The following is a 13,585-nucleotide window of genomic DNA, read 5'->3' on the forward strand; positions in this document are numbered from 1 at the left end:
GCATGTCAGCGATCAGCACAAAAATAGATGCCCTGACGTACCGGATGGACCGCATGTCCGAGAGGGTGGACAAGCACGCGGAGCGCCTGGACATGGCGGAAAGACGGCTTACAGAGGCGGAAGAGGCTCAAACGGAATGGGACAAGGACCGCAAGCAGTTTGGCCGGCTGCTCCAAGTCATACAGGATAAGACGGAGGATTTGGAGGCGCGCTCGCGGCGCTCCAACCTACGCATCACGGGAGTGGCGGAATCCACTAGCACCGGTAAAATGGAGCTGTTTGTGGAGAAACTCCTTCAGACCCTACTAGGGGAAGATGTCTTCTCACCTATGTTCATTATAGAAAGGGCCCATCGCACACTGGGGCCGAAACCACAACCGGGTCTCCCGCCACGACCAATCATAGCGAAGCTACTTAATTATCGGGATAGAGACTTGGCGCTGCGACTGGCCAGAGACAAGGGAAAGCTACAGTTTGAGGGCATGAACATCTCCCTCTTCCCGGACTTCACGGCGCGAGTGCAAGAGGAGAGGAAGCGCTTCGCCCCCTACAAGAAGCAGCTGAGAGACCTGGGGCTCGACAACGCCATGCTGTACCCTGCGAGGCTTCGCATCAACAGACAAGGCCACTCTCACTTTTTCACCGACCCTGCGGAACTTAAAAAATCCTTAAAAGAATGGGAGAGGGACAACCGCAATAGCCAGAGGAACCAACGGGAGGACGAGGGTGCCTCATCTCACTTGGAAGAACAGGAGTAGCCGGAAGCGTGGGAAATGTGGCTGAACTGATGGCGCTGGGCAGCGCTGGGGCTGCGACACAGTCGGTGTGGGCCAGTCGAGACACAAGTTTGGGTGAGATCTATCTGGTTTTTACCGGAAGGGTTTGTTTGTGCTGTGAAATGGGTGGAGAGACGCTCAACTTGCCGAGGGCAGCCTCGGGGTGGGCCCTCCACACGAGGATCTGACATTACCTGACTGAGAAGACTAAGGCTGGCAGGGATAACTACTACTGAGCGGGGGGCGGGATGGAAGCGAGCGAAAGGTTACAAACTTTGGTCTCCTTGCTGAGCCGTTAGCTGGCTAGACTCCTCTGCCCCTGCGCTTCTGGCTTTTGGCTCCTTCGGGGGCTCTTTGGGGTTTTGTAGAGTTCATTGTCGAACTAGGGGGGGGGATGATGGGTGGGGATGGGTCCTGTCTGACCGGGTTGGGGATGGTCGGCTGTGGGTGGGTGGGAGGCTGTTCTCAGGTTCACCTGTTGGGACTGTTCTGCATGTTGACTAAGGGTGGTGAAAGGGGAGGGTTTGTGTGTACTCAGGGTTGTGGGGGTGCTTATGGATTGTGGTGTCTGTGGCCCAAGGAGGGGCAATGTGTAATGCTATGTTTCGCTGCTTCTCGGGTGCTCCTGGGGGTTGCCCCTGCTCTGGGAGGTACTGCTCCTGCTCTCTTTAGAACAACGATGGATCAGTTACGATTGCAATGTCGAATGCCGCCCTGACTGATCCCACGCACACCCCGCACACTATCAAAATGATGACATGGAATGTACGGGGCCTGAATGATCACCGCAAGTTGAGGAAGGTCCTTGGTTACCTGCACCGTCATAGGGTGGACCTAGCCCTTTTACAGGAAACTCATTTGCCTATCCATAGTAGGATGTTACGGTCACGAGGGTTGGCGGGACACATAGTGGCGTCTGGCTTCACAACACACTCCCGGGGGGTACTGACCTGGGTTAACCCGTCCTCGCAACTGAAATTGGTCCCGGTGGCGATAGACACAGAGGGGAGGTATGTCTTAGCTAGGTGTGTAGGTAAGGGACTAGACCTCCTGATTGTTAATGTTTACGGCCCTAATTATGACAACTCTGACTTCTATGCAGCCCTGTCCGCACTATGTAGGAAGCATACACAACCTGGGATGTTGTGGGGGGGTGATTTTAACTTTGTTTTTGATCCTGAGAAAGACCGCTCCTCAGGCCCTGTCCGGAGACCGGTGGCTTCTGCTGCCTATATGAGAACTGAATTATTCAAACTTGACCTGGTCGATGTCTGGAGGGAGAAGCACCCCACACTCGGTGGCTTCACACACTACTCGGCCTTCCACAATGTCCACACTCGTATAGACTACTGGCTGGCGACGTCCTCGGTCCAGCGGAGTATTGGCAAGTGCGAGGTGCTGCCACGCACCCTCTCTGACCACTCTCCTGTAATGATACATATCACCACGGCCAGGAGAGGTATCCCAGCATTTACCTGGAGGTTCCCTCCCTTTGCCCTGTTGGATGAGGTGTTTAGGGGCGAACTGGCGGAGGATATCGAGGGATTCTTTGCCACGAATTTGGGCTCAGTGGATCACTTTTCCACGGTCTGGGAGTCGTTTAAGGTTTTTATTAGAGGCATGGCTATGTCCAAGCACTCCAGTGTGCTGCGCACTATTAGGCGAGAGTTAGCCACGATTGAGGCCAAACTGGCGGACCTGGAGGATAAACAGCTCAGAGACCCTGGTCCTGACACTGACTCGGCGCTCACCCCTTTGTTATCCGAGTACCAGGAGTTGGCAGACAGGGAGGTCCTCTATATGGGGAAATATGCTACGGCCCGTGTCTATGGAGAAGGGGAGAGGCCGGGCGCCCTTTTGGCCCGTATGGTAAGGGGTTCACGCAAACCTTTGGTCGTGGACGAACTGACCACCCCTGAGGGTGACGTGGTCACGGATGAGGAGCAGATACTAACGACCTTTCGTCAATATTACGCAGACCTCTATCGATCCAAATCTCTAGGTGCAGAGGATGCCATGGATGACTATCTAGAGCATATAGATATGCCGTTTTTGCGGAATTCCGATAGGGAATTCCTTATGGCCCCCTTTCATGAGGACGAAATCCTGGAAGCCTTGGCAGGCATGAGAGCGGGTAGTGCGCCGGGTTCTGACGGGCTCACGGTGGGCTTCTACAAAGCCTACACAGGAATTCTACTCCCCCACTTGGTCACTCTCTTTGACGAGATCTGTGAAGATGGGGAAATGCCTCTCACCATGCGGGAGGCATTGCTTGTCACCATCCCAAAACCGGGGAAGCCGCTGAATATGTGCAGTTCGTATAGGCCCCTTAGTCTGCTTAACGTAGATGCTAAAATATACGCGAAGGTACTGGCCAACCGACTGGCTCTCCTAGTCCCGGAACTGGTGGCACCTGAACAGTCGGGGTTTGTCCCGTGTAGAAACCTGACATACAACATACGCACGGTTCTGGGCACCATGCAGCATGTGCGGCAGGAGAATAGCGCGCTGGCGATTTTCCTAGATATGGAAAAGGCGTTCGACTCCGTCGAATGGCCGTTCATGGTCCGTGTGCTTCGGAAGTTGGGCCTGGGTGAACCATTTCTGCAAAGGGTCGGCGCCCTGTATCATCGTCCGTTGGCCAGACTAAAACTGGGGGATAGAGTGTCGGCTCCGATACATGTCAGTAGAGGGACGCGGCAAGGCTGCCCCCTATCGCCACTTCTTTATGCGCTGGTTGCGGAGCCACTGGCTTGTGCCATCAGGGAGTACCACAGTTTAGAGGGGATCAGCTTCCCCTGCTATAAGATAGGTATATCTACGTACGCAGATGACACATTGCTATATGTTCGAGACCCGGAATCTAACATGACATCGGTCCTCAGAGAGGTGGTCCGCTTTGGCTCTCTCTCGGGTCTGCGAGTGAATTGGGACAAATCCATCGCATTCCCCCTCACCCCTGTGACGCAGCCCTTCACTATGGAGTACCCCCTAAAGTGGACGACGGACTCGGTACGATACCTGGGCATTCAACTGCACACCGACCCGGAAATCCTTGTCCGAGATAACTACGGCGTGGCCTTCGCTAAACTAGTTGAGGATGTAGACGCTTGGTGTAGGCTCCCGCTGTCCCTACTGGGCAGGATTGCTATTATGAAGATGGTGGTCCTTCCCCGGTTTCTGTTTTTATTTACGAACCTACCGGTTGTGCTCTCGAGAGCTTTCTTTAATCAGCTCACGCAGGTACTCATTCGACTGGCATGGGCAGGCAAACAGCCCAGAATACGGTGGGCGACACTGATTCTCCCCTGCGAAATGGGGGGCCTGGGTGCCCCGGACATGGAACGTTACTACCGTGTTGCGCAGGCAACCCACTTGCATTCTTGGGTTCACGGAGACGCGCGTACTCCGCACTTGCTCCTGGAGAGACTGTTTGCGGAGCCGCTTCCTCTTCCAGCGACGATATGCCTTCCACTGGATCGATCGGTCGGGAGTCTTGACTCCCTTAAGGCGACTAACCACGCGTGGCATGCACTGGTGCGCGCCCGTGACTGCGCCAGATTATACTCACCCCTGATGCCGATCGAATGGGCGCTCTGGTTGGGCCCCCTAAGAGAGAGGGGCGTGGTAGAATCCCTTCGCTCTTTGGGTCTGGAGAGGATGGAGGATCTATTCGCGGAGGGCACACTTAAAAGTTGGGATCAGCTAGCTCTGCAGAATGCGAGCCCCACGCTGCTCCAGCAATTTCAATTCCACAGATTGCGCTCGGCTTATCGGGAGGTGATGGGCCTGGCGATGGAGGAACCCGAGGAGATCCCAGAGCTGTCCTATATTATTAAAACTAAATCCCCGGCAAAGCTACTCTCGTCTGTCAACAAGTTAGGCGTAACACACCAGAGATTAATACAATCTAAAGCCCGAGAGGCATGGCAGGAGGATCTACAATCGCCCATAGATGATGGCATGTGGAGATACTGCTGCTCCAGCACCCGTAAGATTTCACTTAATGGCAGGCACAGGCTGGTGCATTTTAAGTTTCTCCAAAGGGTGTACTACACCCCCGAGCGACTGCATCGCTATGGCCTGCGACCCTCGGCGGAATGTGAGCGCTGTCGCACTCCGGTCGCCGATTTTTTCCACATGGCGTGGCTCTGCCCCGGCGTGCTAGCATTCTGGAATGAGGTGTTTGCGGAGCTTGATCAGATACTAGACGAAACGCTTCCCAGGACGCCGGCACTGGCGTTGCTAGGCTTTTCTAAGCCACTCCCGCCAGCACTTCGCCGACTGGCCGATATGGCATTATTGATTGCCAGGAGAGTAGTGGCATCCTGCTGGATGCGCGGGCCGCTGCCCACCGTGGCGAGATGGAAGAGAGACCTGCGGTTCTGCAGTACTCAAACCGAGTTGTACAGTGAATTGTTGCCACCTAGGAGCAGACCGAAAAACTTCTGGGACCTCTACAAAGAATATTTGCGGAAGGGGGAGGAAGGCAGTTCTGACACGTCTGAGGTGGTGGATCTTCAGGACCAAGTCTCGGAGTGAGGGGCTGGACAGTCGGGGGATTCCACTATGGGATGGAGGGTGAGGAGGATCACCGGGGGGGGCGCTGAGACCAATAAGTAGTTACTTGCATGGGAGGGTTTAGCAGGGAGAGTCTTCAAAGGGTTAGGCACTTGGGGGTAGGGGATAAAGGGTAGTACGGGACATGGTAGTCACACACCACGTTTATTCTAGCTTGGACTAACATGACATTCCACGGGACACACAATGGTGGGAGGGTAGAGTTTGGGGTTGGGGTTCGGGGGGGTTTTCTAGAAGTTCTTGTTCTACTATTGACCTTACACCTCAGGAGACCTTCCACTCGAGTTGTTATCAATGAGTGTTCAGTTGTCGTGCTGCGATGAGTGCTGCCTTCGTGGGGGAGCTAATATCGATAAAGCTGGGCTGGGTTCATTACATATTGCCGCCGGGCCCCCGGGATGCCGGTTACCATGGCTGTGTAACATCTTTGCTTGAGGAATTATTGAGCTCCGGGTAGCCGCGCAATGTATGCTTGCCATTGCATTTGTAACGACGCTGACTTTGATGTTAATAAAGGTTTCTTGGAAAAAAAAAAAAAAAAAAGACCTTACTCTTCTCAGATCTTGAATAGCCCCTCTGCCTACACCTCCTGCTCATCATTCTGTTAGCGCTAGGACGCCTCAGGGTAACAACCCGCTCTACAAATCTTCTTTCCATTCCATTCCAAGTTGTATGATACCCCATAAGTCCTTTTATTATATGGTTAATTGAATGCCCTAGTGAAGATCCCCCCTGTAGCTGTCTCATGAGTGGCCCTTAAGTGTTGCTCAACTCATTCCATGTGCAGGTTTAGTCACTTTGTATTGTAGTGTGTGACATGTCCCTTTTCTTTTCAGAGGAGCTGAGCCTAACTTCTGGAAATGTCCCCCAGTTGACTGAACTTCAATTCCAATCTGTTTCTTTTTTTCTGTTTTTCAGTTACATTGTAGTACTTCTGAAACGCACACTTTTTCTGTAAGCGTGGCTCGTTTTTCATATAATTGATTACATTCCAGAATATTTGCTAGGGCAGGTCCATTTGCCCCAGACCTGTGTTTGCCTTCTAATTTCCTGTCAGTGTGAGTGCTGCATTTGAAAGAAGGGCGCGTGGTTACTTCACTGTATTATTCTGAAAGACTAGACCGCTCGTCCCAATAAGACTTGCAGAGCAGAAAGGGGTAGAGCGACTGCCAGGACTTCTTAGCTGCTCACGTTCACCCCGCCAGGTGCCCTATTTATTCTGTACAAGAGAACACTTGAAGCTACTAAAATAAGATTTTCGTTATTGCCAGTTTTGGCCATGTGGCGGTCAAGAGGACGATTATTTCCCTTTACTGCCTGATGGTTTGTTGATTGGGTCACCTCTTATTATGGCCTGTGGCATAGGTATTTGTGTGCAGCTTTCAAATTAGATGTCCAAGTTGAACTTATGTTGTAAAGTTTATTCAGAACTTCTGTGTACATTTCCACATGACAAAAAAGTAAATCTACTGCCCTTTTTTTGGAGCGACATTGGTGAATTTTGGCTAAAAAAAACAACCTTGTTTTCTGACTTAAATTGTATTCTTTGGTTGAAAGTGTCATCTGAAAAGTTTGATGTTTCTTGAAAAATATCTTCCAAAAAGATCACATTAGTAAAAACTCCACTAGAGGGAGATCGCCCCAATATCTGTCAAGTACATTTGCTGACCTTTTATAGCAGAGAAGAGAACTGTTTTTGATGTCTGTTTTCTGAATTTTCGGTGTTGCCCCCACAGCTCTTCTTGTTCTTTTGTATGTTGTGAGTAGCAAACGTATCAAAGCACTTATGCCAAGATATATTAAAGTTTTTTAATTGTACGTAATCAGCACCGGCATTAAGGGGTAATTTGAAATGTCATAAAAGCCCAGTTGTGTTAATTATATATGTTTTGTATAATGATGATACCGTCACCACTTTTAATTGTTACAACATGCTCTTGACAAGTATGTTACCCTTATTTCCACACAGCATATGTCCAGTTTTCTTCACATTTGCAACCGCCTCCTTTTAATGACCACTCATTACTCATCGCAACACTCTCCCCCGATGACCCATACCCACTCATGGCAAGAGCCTCCTACTGATGACCCCTTTATACATTTCTCTATTGTCATTTCCTGGTGCATAACAAACAACCAGTCATAATTGTCGTCAAAAGTGCATTTCTTGACCGTGCCGTTTTACATCTTGTAATTCTGCTCCTCGCAATGACAACCGTTCAACAGAAAACACGGGGAAGAAAAGCTGTAAAGTCCAACACAATACAGCATGTTGCAACCAAGCATAATATATAGCACTCTGAGCATTATCTTGTAATGGCCATCCACATTTGAAACATACCCTCCGATGACCCCTTAGTACGTGTTTGCAGGAGCCTGCTCCTGGACACTCCCTCGCTACGCATTACAGCAACGCCCTTCTGATGATCTCTCTACTCCTTAACTGCATCCTCACTGTACATAGCAACAACCTCCTCATCCCTCACTACTCAGCAGGTCTGTCTTCAAATTCCTTGTACTAGTGTCTACTTTCATTGTGCTCCACTCCTCCTTTCCATGAATTGTCTGCCCCTCCTAAACTACACATCTTCTCTTCATGTAATCCTAACTTCTGCTTTCATTCCTCGAAGCTCAGTATGCGGAGTCTCACTTGAGGCGCTCTTCAAGTTTAGTGTCACAATACTTAAATGCTTCTGATCAGTGGCCCGTATACTTTCAAAACCACCTGATAGTTATAGGCATGTCTTCACTGTCCTCTCATCCCCATACCCTGGTTTATTTTATCAAGCCTTGTAATACATGTTTCAGTGTGACCTCTGTGGAGAACTTCTGTATCTGAAAGAGACATGTTGGTGCTAGATTCCTTACCTTAGAATATCCCCAGGCGTCAGATTGAATCCGGAAAGTTTTCGTCAGCAGTACCCCTGCGTGTCGGTTGGCGTTGTCGTATGGCTCCGCGTACATCATTGGCATCATAGTCACCGAGATGACGTCGCTGGAGCTACTTACGTGCACTGACGTCGGTTCTTTCTTTTTCCGCGCCACAGATCCGGAGAGAGTGGTACCCCTAATCATTTTTGTTTTACTGAGTTTTTTGTGACTTTTGTCTCTGTTTTTTGAGTACTTACACTCCAGGTGCATTGGAATGCCCGGTTTTAAGTCTTGCGGGGCCTGTTCCCGCACGATGTCGGTAACGGACCCACAACCTGAGTGTCTCAACTGCCTGGGGCGCGACCACGACTCACAGTTGTGCCCCCACTGCCGGGCCATGGCTCCGAAAACTTTGCGGGAGCGGTCACGAAAGTGTCTAGAGGCCCGGGACTCGGTTCCACGCCATTCCAGATCCCGGTCCTGGTCCTGTGGGAGATCGAGGGACCGGCTGTGAAGCCATCACCACCATTCAAAGTCTTCGCACTCGGAGTCGGGTAAGGCGAAGCACAAAAAGTAGAAGAAGCGCCGTCGCTCTTCGCCTTCTCCTACCTGGTCGCGCAACGCGGCTGAGGGTGCGGGTGGCGCCGCCCCTGCAGCTCCGGCGGAGCCTCCGCAGTTGCCAATGGCCTACCCGCCCTTTCCGGGTCCATCGGCGACTCCGGCCAGCTGCAGGATTCCCTGTCAGCCAAGGTACAAACCGATTGGGTCCTCGTTCTTCAACGTCGCCGGCTCCGGCCCAATATAGTCGATCCGGAGCCGGTCTCGATGCCGAGAGACCCCCATGGATCCAGGCATGGATCTCAGTCTATGTAGGTTGGCCCGGTACGACCTCCATCAACGTCTACGTCGCTGCCACTGGCATAGGCCGCAGCCCCGGCCGACGCCATCCCTGGCTTCCTCCCCGACGTGGAGACGGTGCTGGATGGGTGTCGACCGACGTCAATGGGGAATTTCTTTCCCTTTCTTCAGCCACCTCCTTCTGTTCCACCTGATCGGCAGGCTGTGGAGGACGGGCAGCACTGGGAGGTGTCTTAGGACCCTCTCACAGCACCACACCTGGACCTGGACTGAGATGAGGATCTGGGGGATACAGGTGACCAGGATTATACAACACCCTACCCCTGAGCGCTTGGCTGTCAAGCCTCTGCGTCCCCGAGCGCATTCCCTTCCGCACCACAGGACAGGGAATCCAAGAAACTGGAGCAGTTTGGGAAGAAGATTTTTTTTTCTTCTGCCAGTTCAGGTCTACGGTCTGTGAACACCGCAAGTCTCTTGGGTGATTATTCCCATTCTGTGAGGGATACAGTTGCGCAAGTGCTGCCTCAGTGTCTTGCTAACCAACCATGCCATATGGCATATGCGGGCTCTGCAGTGGGACCTGAAGTTCCAGTGGGCACAGCATCGGGGGAACCTGTCCAACTACGTCCAGATCTCAGAGGGCACTGCTCAACAATTGTAGTTGTGGCTCGCAAATCAACATTGGGTCAACGGCGGATCCCGCTCCCTTCCCAGCCGGAGCACACAGTGGTGATGGATGCGTCCCTCCTGGACTGGGGAGGCCACATAGGAGAGGTAGAGATTCGAGGCCTCTGGTCTCCGGTGGAGTCCCGGCTCCATATCAACCTTCTGGAGCTTCGAGTGATCCTTCTTGCACTGAAAGCATTCCTTCCCTTTGTCAAGGGGAGAGTGGTGCAGGTGTTCACAGACAACACCACCACCATGTGATATTGCAACAAACAGGGCGGGGTTTGGTCGTGGACCCTGTGTCAAGAGGCTCTGCGCCTCTGGACATGGCTGGAACGCCAAGGCATTTCCTTGACAGTTCAACACCTAGCAGGTTCTTTGAACGCCAGGGCGGACAAACTCCGCTGCCGGTGTCTGATGGATCACGAATGGCGTCATCACTCAGAGGTGGCGCAAGGTCTCTTTTGACAGTGGGGAGAGCCTTGGTTAGATCTATTCGCCACCGAAGAGAACACGCAATGTCAGCTGTTCTGCGCGTTGGAATTTTCAGGGCGGCACTCGCTCGTCAAACGTTTTTCGTCGCAAGTGGTGCTGCGGTCTTTTGTACTCCTTTCCGCCTGTACCACTTCTAGTGTGCTGAAGAAGATCAGGCGTGACCGGGCCCAAGTCATTCTTATGGCCCCGGACTGGGCTCGAAGAGTTTGGTATCACGAGCTACTCGGGATGAGTATGGATTCCCCGATCAAACTGCCTCTTCGGGAGGATCTTCTGTGGCAGCAACAGGGGACTGTTTTCCACCAAATCTGTCCAACCTCCACCTACATGCGTGGAGATTGAGCGGCGACAGTTTATTCCTTTTGACTTGCCTCCTGAAGCCTGTGATCTAATTCTGGCAGCCAGGCGTCCCTCCACTTAATCGGTGTATGCCTGCAGGTGGAACAAATTTGTGGCATGATGCACAGCAAAGGCTGTGGATCCCCTTTCTGTCCCTCTTTCAGAGGTCCTTTTGTTCCTTCAATCTCTGGCCCGGCAGGGCTCTGCTCTGGGCACTATTAAGAGCTAACTTTCTGCAATTTCGGCTTTTCTCAGGCTCCCTAATCAGCCCTCTCTTTTCAAGTCCCCTGTTAATAGATTTCTCAAAGGCATTACTCACCTTTTCCCTTCTATTCCGTTTGGGATGCAGCAGTGGGACTTGAATCTGGTTCTTACTTTTCTGATGTGCGCTCCTTTCGAGCCGCTTCACAACTGTCCTCTTAGTTTATTAACTTTGAAGGCTGCTTTCCTGGTTGCCATCACCTCCGCTAGGCACGTGAGTGAGCTCCAGGCTCTTTACTGTGAGCCGCCTTTTCTGTCGGTTCATCCAGACAAGGTTGTGCTTCGCACTCTTCCTTCCTTCTTGCCAAAGGTTGGGTCTGCCTTCCACATTGGGCAAATTATCACCTTGCCCACTTTCTTTCCGCCTCCGCGCCCTTCCAGAGATGAAGAGAGGCTCCACCGTCTGACCCAAAACGTGCGCTTTCATTTTATTTAAATCACACACAACCACAACAGTTCCGGTGGACGACCAGCTCTTTGTTGGCTACGTAGGTGGCAAGAAAGGCCGGGCTGTACATAAGAGGACTATCTCCCGCTGGGTTGTATTGTGGATTAAAGCCTGTTATTATCTGGCTATGCGCCCATTCTACCAGGGCGACAGCAGCTACTACTGCATTGGGACCTTGTGTCCCCCTGCAAGACATCTGTCAGGCAGCCATGTGGGCCCCGTTGCACACTTTTACTAAACATTATTGCCTTGACAGTCCAGTCCAGAGACTTATCTTCTTTGACCATTCTATTCTCCTTGACTTTCTGGTGTGATCTTGGTTCGCAGAACCACCACCAGGATTGGTATTGCTGGGGTATCTATTCTAAGGTAAGGAATCTATCACTGACGTGTCTCTTTCAGCTGCACAAGTTACTTACTTGTGTATCGATAGGAGGTATCCTCGTTCATTCAATAAATATGTGAGTGGTAAAGGCGCAGAATGCTAAGAACGTATATTTTCCTGGATATACTCACAACCGCTAGGAAAAGGAAGGTATCTATCAATAACTAATGTCTCTGACAAGATCTATCGTTACACAAGTAAGTAACTTGTGCTTCAGATCCTATACCAACTAAAGAAAAGAAATACAGATAAAAATATACCTTCCTTTTCCTAGCGGTTGTGAGTATATCCAGGAAACTATACGTTCTTAGCATTCTGCGCCTTTACTACTCACATATTTATTAAATGAACGAGGACACCTCCTTTCAATCCTTTTCACATGCACTCACTTCCACCTGCTGGCTCTTGCCAATCAACCTTTCCATGCCAACCTTTGGCAGCTGCACACTTGAAAGACTTGCAGTTGTTATGTCCATACACTGTTAATATCTACACCTATGTACACTATTTCTGTGCTTGTGTAATTCTGTGTCTATTTATGCAATTTGTGTGTATTTCTAAATTTCTTTTTTTACAACATACCCTTGTTCCATGCTTTTCATGTTTGTTGTCTGGATCAGTTAATGTCTGCTCTTAGGAAACTTGGACAAAGCATATTTACTATATAATGTTGTCTACTGTTAGACGCTGTGATTGCTTGAAGGGCCACAACCAAATTTAAAATGGTTATTAGCAGATATTTCCACTATCATAAATGTTCACATTTGCTAACTGAGTGTACGGCAATGGGCTCAACAGCCGTGCCTACTGCTGCAAAACAGTTTTCAGTACTTAATGATGGTAGCTTGTTGGTAAATGGGATGACGATAGTGGGATGGTGTGATTATGAAAGATTTTTCTGATCAAATTGTATTTTAATTGAAACATTCTTTTTTTTTTTTTTTTGCAGTTTGGCAACACCTGTTACTGCAATTCGGTTCTTCAGGCTCTGTATTTCTGTCGCCCATTTCGGGAAAATGTTTTGGCATACAAGGTTATCCCGCGCAAGAAGGAGAGCCTCCTCACATGCCTTGCTGATCTCTTCAGCAGCATTGCCACTCAAAAGAAAAAAGTGGGCGTGATCCCTCCAAAGAAATTCATTTCCAGGTTGAGGAAAGAAAATGGTACGTATGAGTCAAGTATCAGATACATTCTTCTTTGTGGGTTCTGCTTTTGAGCAATTGTGAGTTTGATGTGGAGTGGCACAGAATACTAATTTCAATATTACCTTTCTTGTATAATGCCTTAACCGTGGCGGTTTTGCCTCCGCGGTGCGGGCGTTCTAAAGAGGGGGCGGGGCTCCGTCGGCTGTTGGCCGACAGCAGCACCAGCGAGGTAGTGCTCCCGTCGGACAACGGCTGACGGGAGCATGGAAGGGGATAATATTCACATTTGTTGGAGTTGTTTTAAAACATTGGTCTGTCAAGGATATGGATATTCAGCTTATTTAAGAAACCTATTTGCATTTTTTTATTTGTGATGATCTACTATCTCTATTCTGAATATAGGGAGAAGTGTAAGTAAGTGCTAACCTTTTAAAGAACTTTAAGAGCACCGGATAGGTGATATTTTCAGTGAAATGCTCAACTCTTTTCACCAGCTTAAAGAGTCTTATGCTGTTTTCTTAAAAATGCAATTATTTTCTGTGAGTATTGTAATGTCTGGCAGATTTTCAGTCAGAAGCTTTTTTCTTAACTGGCTTACCTTCCATGTTGTATAGTGACAACAACTGCTGAAACAGAGAAGATGTCCGGGAGGGCAGGATGCAAAATATGCAAACCTAAATCGCAGCTAAAGTTCGGAGTTAAATATTGCATCTAATTTAACTTTCCAATAAGATGTAAAGCAACACTTTTAATTTGCACC

General features: G+C 50.0%; 1 protein-coding gene across 1 annotated transcript in view; it reads left to right on the forward strand.

The window, feature by feature from the left end:
• The window catches only part of LOC147718472 (ubiquitin carboxyl-terminal hydrolase 12-like), a 226,589-nt gene that overhangs the window by 137,841 nt on the left and 75,163 nt on the right, over window positions 1–13,585 (forward strand). The window contains exon 3 of the mRNA XM_086918395.1: window positions 12,630–12,843. Coding sequence (XP_086774521.1) covers window positions 12,630–12,843 — 214 coding nt within the window. The remainder of the gene's footprint in view (window positions 1–12,629; window positions 12,844–13,585) is intronic.

Source organism: Lissotriton vulgaris, chromosome 4_1, assembly GCF_964263255.1.
Source record: "Lissotriton vulgaris chromosome 4_1, aLisVul1.2, whole genome shotgun sequence".
Lineage (NCBI taxonomy): Eukaryota > Metazoa > Chordata > Amphibia > Caudata > Salamandridae > Lissotriton > Lissotriton vulgaris.